Below are 12,899 nucleotides of genomic sequence, written 5' to 3' on the forward strand. Positions count from 1 at the left end.
AGCTTTGAACATGCAAAGCCCACTGAAGAAGGATGAAAAGCTAGAAGATGATGCCCAGTTAGAAAAATCAATCAGCTGTGACAGCAGTTTTATTAAAAAAAAAAAAAAAGTTATTATGCTGACATTGCTTTTAGAGAGAGAGAGAAAAAAATGTCTCGAGCGAATTCAACACAAAGAACAAAAAACAACACATGGAGGAAAGCCAGAGAGAGACAAACACCACAAGTTGAGAGAAGAAAATAGTCTATGGGTGCTGAAACCCAAGTAGCTCTTATTGTTATATACCTCAGTTTGTGTCTGGCTCTCATCAATCAAGCCAGTGAGTATGAGGCTCCGAATTAATAAGCCAGACGCTCTGTGCTGTCGATACCTACCCTCATCCCTTTCAACTCCCTCCGAAGCACCAGCCAATTCCTCTCCGCTGCCCTTGCCTGAGGAGAAATAGAAGCACACAGTCGCTACACTCTGTGGAATTGAGGTGTCGCCGCATCTGTATGAAAACAAATTATTTTTTGGAATAAGGCGAATGAGAGGCTTGGCGCCAGGCGGCTGTGGAAGAAAGGGTGAATTGTGTTCCCCCGGTCATTGATTTCATAGAGACCACCAAACAGTGCAGGTGATTGAGTCAGGAGAGGTGAATGGGGACCGAGAATCGTGTTAATTCTCTTCCTCCTCCAGTTTACTTCGGTGCTTTTATTGGATGCTTTTTTTTTTCAATATACTTCCAGTGTTTTACCAATTTTGAATTGTTTATTGAACACAAAAGCTTAATTCTTTATTATTTACTAATTAAATTCTTGCTTTCTGTTTTTTAAATGTTTTTCTTAAAAGCATAATCTTAGAGTCTGGTGGAAAAAAAGAGTAATACAGGGATTATTTCCTTTGCTGTTTAAATTCAATGCGGTGTTTCGATTTCAAAGTAAACACCACAACACTTTGCAGCTCGTAGCAAGGACACAACAATGATTTGGGCCTAATATAAATAGCAGTGGAGGCTGAAATGTGGAGTTAATTGAGATTTGAGAAACAGCAAAGTTTGTCTTTAAAATAGGTCCAGCAAGACTAATGAATCTGTTCAAGGGCACATATATTTTCCCCAGCAAAGAAGTCAAGCGGCAATATTACAATCACATCTGTGTTTTCTTAGTACGGGGCTGAGGCCGTCATGTCAAAGAAGATTGATTGTGTAGCTACTGGGCCATTACATCCATATACCTCTCACCCTAGGCCGTTTCACTCTGAGTGACCTCTCTCTCTCCATTCACCTTCTCCCCTACCCCCTCTTGATTTTGTTCTCTCTCGCTCTCTCCCCCCTCCCCTACATGTTCTCAGACTTGTCCAACAGACGACTTTATTGGGTGGACTCCAAGCTGCACCTGCTGTCCAGCGTGGATTTCAATGGTGACAACCGCAAAGTGCTGCTGTCCTCGCATCACCACCTGGGCCACCCCTTTGCCCTCACTGTCTTTGAGGTACAGCAGTTGAGAATTGAGATTCAAATGCAAAGAATCAGACCAGGCAGTAATACCAGAGCTCTGGTCTGGTGCGTACAGCAGTTTCTGTAATATGTATTTTTGAAAGTGTACAGTGTTTTGTTTCGTTTCCAACCTTTTGGGCAAATTTTAGTTTATGCTAATGTAATAATTCATCATTAGACTATGTCATCATAGGGGATATATTTTCTGCTCCAGCTGTATACCTATTGAAATATATGCTGAACAGTTTATTAGGTACACCTTACCACTAAGGGTTGGAGCTGGAATCATTCCTCCGATTTTGATCCACATTGGCATGATGCCATCAAACAATTAGATGTGAATCTCTTGTGCCACCGTATCCCAAAGGTTCTTTTTTGGTCTGGTGACTGTGGAAGCCATTTTTGTACGGTGAACTCACTTTCATGTTCAAGAAACCAGTTTGAAATTATTTGAGTGGCATGATATGGAGAATTATCCTGCTGGAAGCAGCCATCAGAAGATTCATTTTACACTGTGGTCGTAAAGAGATGGATATGGTCACCAACAATACTCATAAGTTAGTAGAGGGTAGGGACCAAAGAATGCCAAGACATTTCCCCGGCACTATTTCATCACCACCAGCCTGAACTGTTGATATCAGGCAGGATGGATTCTTGCTTTCATTTTATTTATGCCAGAGACTTTACAATCCGAATGTAGCAGCAGAAATTAAGACTCATCAGATCAGGGATCATTATTTTAATCTTGTGTTGTCCAGTTTTGATGAGCCTCTGTACGATGTAGCCTCAGTTTCCTGTTCTTAGCTGACACCCTGTGTGGTCTTCTGCTGCTGTAGCCCATCTGTGTGAAGGTTAGAGTTGTTTCTTGGTCCCATCTACATGTTTAAATACGCTGAATTCCTGCCATGTGATTGGCAGTTGGATGAAGTTGAACAGATGTATCTAACCAAGTGACTGGTAAAATATGTTCATTGGTCGGGTTTCTGTCTTGGTTAATGTCCTTGGTTAGGTTAGATTTCTCAATATATGTCTTATATAATTTTGGGTTAGGGTTGGGTTAATTTGAAATCAGTTTGCTTAAAGTAGATTAAATAAATGTGAAGAATGCTGAACTCTTTTTAAGTATATATGGATATACACAGCACGCTTTTTCTTTATCTCCTAATAGAGTTAGTGGGAGGCTTTACCTGGAAGGTAAACAAGATCCACAAGTTCTTATTTCACTTCCAAAATAAATGTAAACACACACACAAAAGGGGTCTCAGCTCAGTTATCGCTGCTTTGTAAGTGACAGTCATATCTTGTCTGTTGATTCCCAACATGGTTGCGTATTTCTAGACTTTTAGCAGTGGGATGAGTTTTTAAGTACCCTGTTTTGATGCCATTTATAACTATGCTTGTTCCTCGTCATAAATGGAGGACTGACAGACTTAACACACATTTTCAGAGTGTACTAGCGGTAAAAGAAGTGAGAGAACTCGAGGGGGAGAGATGAGTCGGTGCAGGGACATGGCTGACTGACTGAAAAGAAATGGAGATGTTATAAAAGTATAGAAGCAGGATAAATCCAGAGAAGGAATTGTTGTTTGCTTGCTGACGAGTGTAGAGTCACAATAGAGTGCATCAATCAATAAAACTAATTTGGGTGTATTTATTGAGGTGGGAGTGAATCGGTACGTTAGGGCCCATCAAGCATAGATGATGGTGCGGATGGTGGAAAACAACTGGAGGAGGGAGGAGAGGGCAAGGATGAAGGTGGGGAAAGTGGTAGGTGAAAATGTGATCAGTAAGTAGTGTTTGCTCCATTCCCCTCTTTGCTGCACACACTGTGATGATGGGAAAGCAAAGGGAAGAAGGGACATCCATCATGTCCAGCTGAGAGCGTGTGAGTGTGTGCGCGTCTGGGTGTTTGCGTGTAAAAGAGAGAAAGAAAACCGATGTTTCGAGCAGCAGTGAAAGTTCACCCCAGGAGATTAATAGCTCTCGGCTCTTCTGGTCTTTCTTCTGCTCTGGTTATGATACAGACCAAATTAAAAACCTTTAGCAGCACAGGAGGATGTCACGGTGCCTACAGACCGATAATGGGAAGTTTGTTACTTTTAGAATTGCCTGGTTCAAATTTTGAACTAAAACACTGAACGTTTTTGATCATTTAATTCATTCTGGCTTCAAGGAAGTGCTCTAACAAGTAAGGCACCGGCTGTGATACTTCATAAAGATAGGATAGGATAAAAGAGCTACTGTTCTAGGCTACTGAACAGAAAAAGAAACACGCTTGCAGCATCAGTAAGGAGGGACAGGATGGGGCTTACTACCAATAACAGAAGGCACAGTGCCCGTCCTGCAGATGTGATACAAGGTAAGCCTGCAGCATAGACCTGACCAGGACAACCACACTTACTGCACAGTGCAGAAAATATGGAGTGCAGTGTACTGATATGCACTGATATAATTCATTTTAATGGAGAGAGACTGAATAAAGTCCTATAGAAAAGTTCCCAAGAAGCCTAAAGACTTTAGAGAGTTTCTGGCCAAAATCCCTCCTGAGATGTGTGCAAACCAACTCCATGAAACAACAAGACAGGAACTAAGTCATGTTTTGCTTGAGGATCAAATACTCAATTACATACAAATCAGTTTAGAACTTTTATGTGATGTGTTTTTTCTGCATTTTGGTTGATGTTACGTCTCTCCTTTTAAAATGAATCTACCATTTGTAGCCATTTGTAGATGGATAGCAAAGGCAAGTCTATACCCAAGTTTATACTGAATGAACAGACTCCTAGTGTGAAGATGCTTTGCAGGGACAACATTTTCTCCAGCCAAAACACAAGTTTTTATAGAATGAAAAAAGTGAAAGCTGTGACCTGTGTGTCCTGCCTCAAATTCAGCAGAACAGTTGGAGTATTTTAAGGTGGAGCAAGAAAAACAACACCTCTAGCAAAGAGCACCTGCAAAGAATCATCTGTGTCGAGAATGGCAGAACACATTTCCACAGAGTCACTCATGCAAAATATTTAAAACTGGTGTCATCCATGCCCAGGAAGTTTGAGTTTTATTAAAGGTAAAAGCAGAGAGAGTAAAAAATATTACAGCATGCACGAGTTGCACGGTGTTGCTGTGGTAGGAATGTCGCCTCGCTTTAGTTGGTCTTGGGTTTAAATCTAGGCTGAGGGCTATCTGTGTGGAGTTTGCACGATCTCCCTGTGGCTGTGTTGATTCCCTTACATGTTCCAACTTCCTCCCACAGTCCACAGTCATGTATGGGGTTGGGTGAAGTTTAGGTTGGTGATTTTAATTGGTTAGCATGAATGGTTGTCTGTCCCTGAGTGGAAGGAAGTGGATGGGTGGATCAAATATTGGATCCACGCTAACAGACACTTGTGTTGCAGTTGATTCTTAAATAGTGTAAATTAAGCAAACGTTAATTTAACCGTTCCTATTCTTTGGTTAAAAACAAAGTAACTATAAAATGTTCACATTTAGCTCATACACTGTTCGGTTAGTTTCAGTTAAGACAAATCCACAATAATAAGACCTGAGGGATCACATGTAAAACTTTGTAAAAACTGTAGAAACTTAGTGGGAACGGGAATTGTTGTGGGGACTGTGTAACTCCAAATCAGTCATCCTCACATGTTTTCTCGCATGCAGAGAAAATGTTTCTGACATTTAGTCACATTTGATTATGCACAAGCATAAAAAAACCACAACCCCACTGCTCTTAAGCATCCATTTCTTTCACATGCACATCCATATAGCTGCTCTTCTGAGCATGTCAGATATGAGTTGTCAACTCATGTGTGGCGTACGGTTTATTCCAGCTCCTCATATTCTTGAGCGATACAGTGAACGCTACAAGTCATTACACTCGAGCGTGTCATCTGCAGACTTTGTTTTGATGCTGATGCGCGAACAGGTTTTCTCAGCACTGCAGAGAAAGATGCAGGGCATCGGTATCAAACCCTGAACAGACACACGCATGTAAACTCTACCAGTTAGTGCCGACCGCCTGCCTACACGCCAAGCCCCGAGGAGATGTAGATCACAGAAGCTTGCAGAGAGTAATGTTGTCTCTTTTCAAGCTCTTGACAGGAAGGGGATAGAAGAGAAGGTGGGATGGGTTTGAGAAGAGGAGTGGTGGTTGAAAGAAATAAAAACTGGAGTAATATGTAAGGAGCAAAGAAAATGTCAAGATTTAAATTTTAAAGGCTCTGTGTGAAAACAGGGGCAGTCAAACGACATGTGACCAAAGCTTTATTTTCAAGAAACCTGACAAAGACGTCGGTCAGGCCCTCTCTGTCCACATCTACAGCCCAAATAAGAAAACTAGTCAGCTCACATAACTAGAGACACGTTGTAATGTGCACATGAGAGAGATTAAAATTTTCTTTTGCAGCTTATTGGAGATTAAATGATTTACCGGAAAAGCCCCCACATTATTATTTCATAACTTGGCTAATTATTCCAAAGAATGCAGATCAAACCCCTAAAAAAAATCAAATCAAATCAAATCCTCAACAGGCGAGTGGGCTGGCTTTGTTTGAGCTTTCATTTGTAGTTTTCATGCATGACATCCAGGTATCCAGTAGGCACCTGAAGCTCATCAGACGGATGTGTCAGACAGCCCTGACGCATATTCTTCTGGGATATAGAATCACGGCAAAATCATAAAAGGCTGCTTTCCCTCGACTCAAAAATGACTCCATATCAATTTAGACGTGCTCTGACTCCCCCCGAGTTGCAGCTCCGTCTGATGTGACGTGGCGCCATGTGTTCATGGGAGCAAGTCTGCGTGCGCTTTGTGTATAAGTTCTGGCCTATCCTTCAAAACATAAAAGATGTACCTTGATCCTACAATTGAAGAGCACTGCCCTTCTCAGGTTTTGTGCTGCTGTTTGAAGCTTCAAGGTCACAAGTGGCGCATTGAAAGATTGACAGTGGAGAAAGTAAAAAGGGGAAAACAATGTCAGAGACTGACTGCTGAGGTAGAAATCAAGAGAGAGAGAGAAGCAAAAAAGAGATGGAATAATAGATTTGAGTAGTGTTTTATCAGCGTGGCTGATATTTGTCTTTCATTGTTTCAGAACTACTGTCATATGAGTAAAGGTTATCAGAACCTAAGTGAGGGAGAGATCTAGTGATAGAGAGCTCACTGAAAGATGGGGGAAAGTGGGAAGGTGAGAGAGAGGTCAAGTCCACTGATAATACGGCACAAAATGGAAAGCATGGATGGCTGCTGTGAGTCTTGCAGGTCTTTGCCTTTAAAAAGATGATAAAAATACATCCTCCCTGTAACGACAAAAAAAAATCTGCAGACACTCTTCCTGTTTGGTCTCTCCGTCTCATACTCACCTCCTAAATCGTCTCTTCGTTGTTTTATCGAGCTTTCCATGATCCCAGCTTTTCTGTGTTTTCTCGTGCAGTTATTTGCTGCATTTTTCTTTTTTTCTTAATTGATGTGTGCTTGCAAAGACAAAGCCGTCTGGGGTTGCTGTGGAAACCAAGTGCCGTGAGCACTTGTGCGGTTATATCGTGTAGTATCATTAAAGAGAATAATGAGGAGGTGTGAAAGAGCGGAAGGGAAATTGAGAAGGAAGCAGAGCTAGGACTACAAAGACACTGAACGCTCCGCCAAAGCAGTCACTACCTCCTTCTTTGGCACGAAGCTTAAACAGAGAGTCAAAGGTACAGATGTTTTTACAATAAAACACCGGGGCTTTTTATTCTTATCAAACATGCAACTTCCTTACAGACTTAAAACTGTGTTTTTACTGGGGAGGGGGGGTTAAGTAAACACTGCTCGCCTTTTCACCCACCGAGCACAGAGTAGGTGGCTTATTTTAACTAAACCGTCTCCAAAAGATAACACACCTCCTCTGTCTCCTTGCATTTGTTAAGTTGCTGTGATAATTATGATGGTTAAAAATAGAAATTACCAAAGAGTGCCACCTGGGCTTTCTTCACTGGAGTAATGTGACTCTGTTTTTAAGTTTATTTGGGGCTGATTATTTTTACCAGAGAAGAGAGAGACTGTAATCTTAAATACCTGGAGTGCTGGAGGGTAAAGATGGTAGAATGGGGGCTAAATCGCATGTTTTGGGGGGGGGGGGGGGGGGGGGGGGGGGGTATTGCATTTTTAAAAAGTGAACCAGTTACCTTGGATATAAAACACCTCTCTGGTCAAGTAAACCACAACACATCCTGAAATGTAATCATAAATTTAAGTAAATAGCCACTTTTGGGATGAGGACATTTCTTTGCACCAGACTGGCTTTTTTTTCTTCCTTTTTTAAAATTAACAGTGACTACAATCAATATCAGTACACGGTTTCTAAGCAGAGACAAATGGTGTTTATGAAAAGCCATTTACTCTAAAGTTGTATGCAGATGATGCTCATTTGCAGCATGGTTGCTCCATAGTTGAGGTCTCACGGTTCTGAATTACAGAATCACTGGACTCTGAAAATGATAAGCGACAACAGCTTTATAAAACCCTAGAATGACGCTCTCTTTAGAGAAAACACAGATGATGGGCATTTTTTAAGTGTTCTGTTACTGAAATATGAAATATGTTGTCATCACTGCCATTCGATTAGAAACGTGTCCGATCTCAAGTGGTACGGAGCCGGCAGTTCTGAATCTGCAACATGCATGGGGCTTTTTAACATTATCTGTGGCATTAGCTGAGTTATCTTTTATTTATTCTTTTTTTTTTTTCTCCAATAGGTTGATCGTTAATCATCAAGGCTGGTTTAGGGCTTTTTATTTATTTGTGTATTTCTCAAGCTGACTTTCCTTTATTTTAACCCAGGATCGCGTGTATTGGACAGACTTGGAAGATGAAGCGATATACAGCGCCAACCGACTGACGGGACACGATGTGTCCAAGGTCGCAGAGGACCTTAACAACCCCCTGGACCTGGTGGTGTTTCATGAACAGAGGCAGCCCAAGGGTAAGAAGAAGAAACGCATAGAAGCTTAGCACAGGTGATGTAAGTGGGGCTGTCTCAGATTATCACCTCAGAGAAATCGTTTTTATTCCACCATACTGCCCAATCTCTGTCTAGGTGTTGTTTGCCACTCGTAAGCGTCCAGGGTCTTGTTCAGTATAATGAGCAGGATTTTGGGGCGTATGTGCACACAGGAAACACAAAATCTAACCTCCTTCCTGAGTACAAAGCCCTGCATTATCAGCACGTAGACGTGAGGATCCACTTAGTGAAACGGTCTGAAACAATAAACAGATAATCTGATGAGTGTGATTAGACTGGTGGATGTGACGGGCACGCCAAAATGATGTGTTTGTCTTTTTTTTTTTTTTTGCACTCTCGATGTGTGTGACTGCGTGCGCGTGTGTTTGTGTGTGTGTGTGTGCGCCTGTCAACACCTCTGCTTGTGAATACCTGGGTGTGTTTGACACTGCGTGCCAGAAATGTGTTTGTGCGAGTGTTTTCATGCTTTGTTTTCTCTCCTCACTCACTGAGCGCTCAGAAGCTGTCTTGTCTGTGCGCCAGTAGGCAGCTAATTGCATTCCCTCATTAATAAATCAGGAATCCTGGTCAAAAAAAGAAATCACAGAATTGGAAAATGTTTTCTCCCAAATGCCAACAAAAGCAAGACAAGACACTGCAAGGCTAAGTGAAGGTGTACCAAGTAGCCCCCCCAAGCATACGAGTAGCATTGATAAGCAAAGTATTTGATAAAATGTGACCTCGACTGCAACGCTTGGTGAGTTCAGACTGCTCTCTGCCCTGACTTTTACCAATTTATCTTTGTTTCATTGTTTCATTTCTTTGTTGTTAGTGTACTACACCTAAGGAAACCCCAGTGAGGAATATTATCTGTAAGTGTGGTTTGGTATATTACTGTGTGTCTCCGCACATTTTGAGACGCTCAGATGTGTTTCATGTTTATCGACACACTTCCTTAAAAGAGGCTTTCGTCCGATCCTTCCCATGTTGTGTCTGTTTTATTTATGTCTTTATTTTGTGTGCGTTCAGTGGGTCTTTAATATTTTAATATTTATTTAGGACAGTGCATGTTAATGAACATAAATGTAAAAAAAAATTACATGAATGTAAACATGCCAGATTATAGCCAAAGGCTAATTTCCATCTGTTGTCCTTAAACATAAAAAAATAGACATAATAATTCATAAAAACTCCATCACCAAACTTACACATACACACCATTCTGTTCCCAAATAAACAGCCTAGGTTCACTCTTCTTAGTTGGAGACCAAAGAGAGGCAGCGCAGGAGGAGAAAGTGACGCTTTTATGGCTTAACAACAACAAAATTATGTTGTTATTATCATCTCGGTCCTTCTTTTTTTCAATCCTGATCCTCATCATCTTCGTTCATTTTTCTGTTGCCTCCCTCTCTCTCCTCCTCTGTTTCCTTCTTTCCTTCCTACACTCTTCCTTAACCCTTTTTTCCCATCCTCCCCAGTTTGATGACTCCTTCCAAACCTTTTACCATATTTGGAGCTTTGAGAACTTAGACAGCTGTTCCTATTACATAGTCATTATGCTGAGATACTGTACATCAAGTATAAATGTATTCCCAGCTTATTAAAATCTCTCTGTGTAGCAAGTGATATTGCTGCTTTTCCTGACAGCTGATGACGTGCTGCTCTCTACAGCTACATAAGAAATCAGGAAAGATTGCGACCTGACCTAATTCTCGTGCTTCCCCACATGACACAAAACTGGAATGTTTTTCCATGAGTCTGCAACTATGCTTAAGAAACTACATGTACATTTTTTATTTGGGTTACAGAGATTAAAAGCAGTTGAGACTCTCCTGCATTCACCTACGCATCTCTAAAGTCGGCAAGAGGAAGCGTGTGGAATAAAGATTAGATTCCTAAATCTAGCTTCAAACTAGTTAATCGTTTGATGGCAGCAGAAACTTTTTACTGATGAGATACCGGCTCCTATGTGTCAAATTTGATGCTGGTTTTTCTTTTTCTTAGGTTCATTGATGAACTTCAGCATCTGCGAGATGATATAATATAAGATGATTATTCCCAGTCGTGTTACTGACATGTTTCCAGTTAACATAATGAGTTGCAAAATGTTTCTCCAGCTGGTTCTCTTTCGTTAACACTTACTTTTGCAGCCTTTTCTTGCCCGTGTTCCAAAATTTTTTAAGACTAGTTATTGTTATCAAAATCAAAGTGGCCTTATTTTTTTGTTACAATTGTACATTCTCTAATTTTAAACCTTTGATATATTTTCTGTGTTCTAATTTGAATTAAATTTGGGCTGCTGAGATTTGGGCTTTGTGCAAGTTTTTTTTTCCTTTTCCAGTACAGCTCATTAATAAAACATTTGGGGTTTTATTGTTTTCCAAGAGATAAATGTGTTGCCAAAAGTCTTTTTTTAATATTTTTACATTTCTGCCTGTGTTCCCAAAGGTCCTGATACCTGTAATATGGGCACACTGCCTAATGGTGGCTGCGAGTACCTCTGCCTGAAGGCGCCTCAGATCACAGACCACTCCCCCAAGTACACCTGCGCCTGTCCTGACGGCATGGAGCTAGGACCAGACATGAGACGCTGCGCCATCAGTAAGTCTACATTCCACAGGCGCACCTGAATGAATGATTCGTGTGCATAAATGTCACATGAGATTCACACTGCTAGGATCACAGTGAAATTCAGGAGCATTGGTGCCATTCTCAGGGGTCGTTGGCTAACAGTGATCACTCCGATAGTAAGGCCTGAATTTTCTGGGGTTCCCAAATTCCTTTATGCGCACAAAGAATCCAGGCTAACTTCTAAGCTACTCCATCAGTAGAACATAGAACAGCAGTGGTACACAACAAGGCTGCAAGAACGAAGCACACAAGTCATTCTGTGTATAAGTAAAATGATTTGGAATGAGCTTGTTTCTAAGTCAAACTTAATCTGACAGAAATATTTTGGAAAGACCTGAAGTTCATTTGAATAAACCCACAAACATGCAAGCCGTGTAATACTGGATTAAATTACCAAGAATATTTTTGTCTCGTTTATTTATTTGAGTCATGTTCGTCTGTGTGTGACTTGTGTTAAAGTCTGATCATCTTTTAGGTCATATTTAAGCACAAATATTTAAAATTCTAAATATAAAGCGTTTCTATTTATACCGTTTCTATTTGTTTTAAGTCATAATACTTTGGATACTCCAAATACAGTATTTTTCAATGTCTGCAATTTAACAGTACAATGTGTACAAAGCTAAAAGTGCCCTGGATCCTTCAGAGAATCTGGACCTTGAGTGTAGTGTAAAACTATCTTGGGAACTAGGTCAGGGACTCTTGCCTGCACTTCTAACCTACCTCTCTTATTTTGCTGACCTTATTTCATCAGTCAGCTTGTCCCCCTGCCCTTATAGAGTCACTACATTTGTAAAGTTGCTATTTTTACTAGACCTACACCTAATGTCTATATAGGTGAGATAGGAGGAGCTGACACAGAGAAACGGGGGGGAGGGAAGAGATGATGAAGATGTATTGAGGCAATATTTCACAGAATCCCTGTGAGAGAGGCTGGGAGTAGGTGCAGGGGCAGTGAGTGCATTTGTACCAAAGCTTTTTGGATTCTTACTGTAACACAAACATTTCTGGTGGAAAAATTCACTGGTTTAATTGTGACTGTATTGGATCAACATTTCAGTTTTACAACCACAAAGAAATGCATTTCATGATAATCACTTAAATTAAAAATAATGTTTAGAAAACACAAAACAGAATGTTATATCAGCAGCAGTGTGTGCACTGGGATTTGTGTAAATCTGAAAAAAAACAGTGATCAGAGGAAGAGCCCAGGGTGACATATGGTGTAATTTAGCTTCAGCTAAAATCCCTGACTTGAATACTTCTTTTAGTACATGTAGTACACTATGAAGCAAACATACTGGTGTAGTACATCTGCTTTAACAACGTAGTATTCTCTCAGATCATTTCTTGTGATGTGATATGATGTTTGCAACGTTTGACTGCAGCGCTTGCACTAAATACTGCTTATTATGCGCTTGTGCAACTTATCCATCTGGCAACTTGTTACTTATGAATGTGTGAATGCACTTTAGCACACTGTGTACACAGAAATATCACAGTACCTGTCACGGTACCTATGTGGTACTGTATAGGACTTTAAGGTGTCACACTTCTGATTAGCAGTAACGCAGGGATTATACCAGACTGCTGTGGTGCACGGAGAAAGCTGAAAGGTGAAGCTTTCCATTTACTGAGTTTCTACTATAACGTGGTTGGGCTCAGCTTTAGAGATGAGACACTGAGGAACTTGGACATCTGGAGGGACCTTAGAGTAGAGCCGCTGCTCCTGCGTATCAAACACACCAGCTGAGCATCTATTTAGGATGCCTCATGGGTGCCTTCTTTTGGAGGATTTGCAGGCGTGCTCCAACTGG

The 12,899-nt window shown here is 40.9% G+C and overlaps 1 protein-coding gene across 8 annotated transcripts in view; it reads left to right on the forward strand.

Annotated features, from left to right (window-relative positions):
• Positions 1–12,899, forward strand: part of lrp8 (low density lipoprotein receptor-related protein 8, apolipoprotein e receptor) — a 170,775-nt gene that overhangs the window by 143,186 nt on the left and 14,690 nt on the right. For all 8 annotated transcript variants that reach the window (XM_019346922.2, XM_019346928.2, XM_019346929.2 and 5 more), the window contains exons 13-15: positions 1,333–1,472; positions 8,292–8,433; positions 10,900–11,052. In XM_019346922.2, coding sequence (XP_019202467.1) covers positions 1,333–1,472; positions 8,292–8,433; positions 10,900–11,052 — 435 coding nt within the window. The remainder of the gene's footprint in view (positions 1–1,332; positions 1,473–8,291; positions 8,434–10,899; positions 11,053–12,899) is intronic.

Source organism: Oreochromis niloticus, linkage group LG17, assembly GCF_001858045.2.
Source record: "Oreochromis niloticus isolate F11D_XX linkage group LG17, O_niloticus_UMD_NMBU, whole genome shotgun sequence".
Classification (NCBI taxonomy): Eukaryota; Metazoa; Chordata; class Actinopteri; order Cichliformes; family Cichlidae; genus Oreochromis; species Oreochromis niloticus.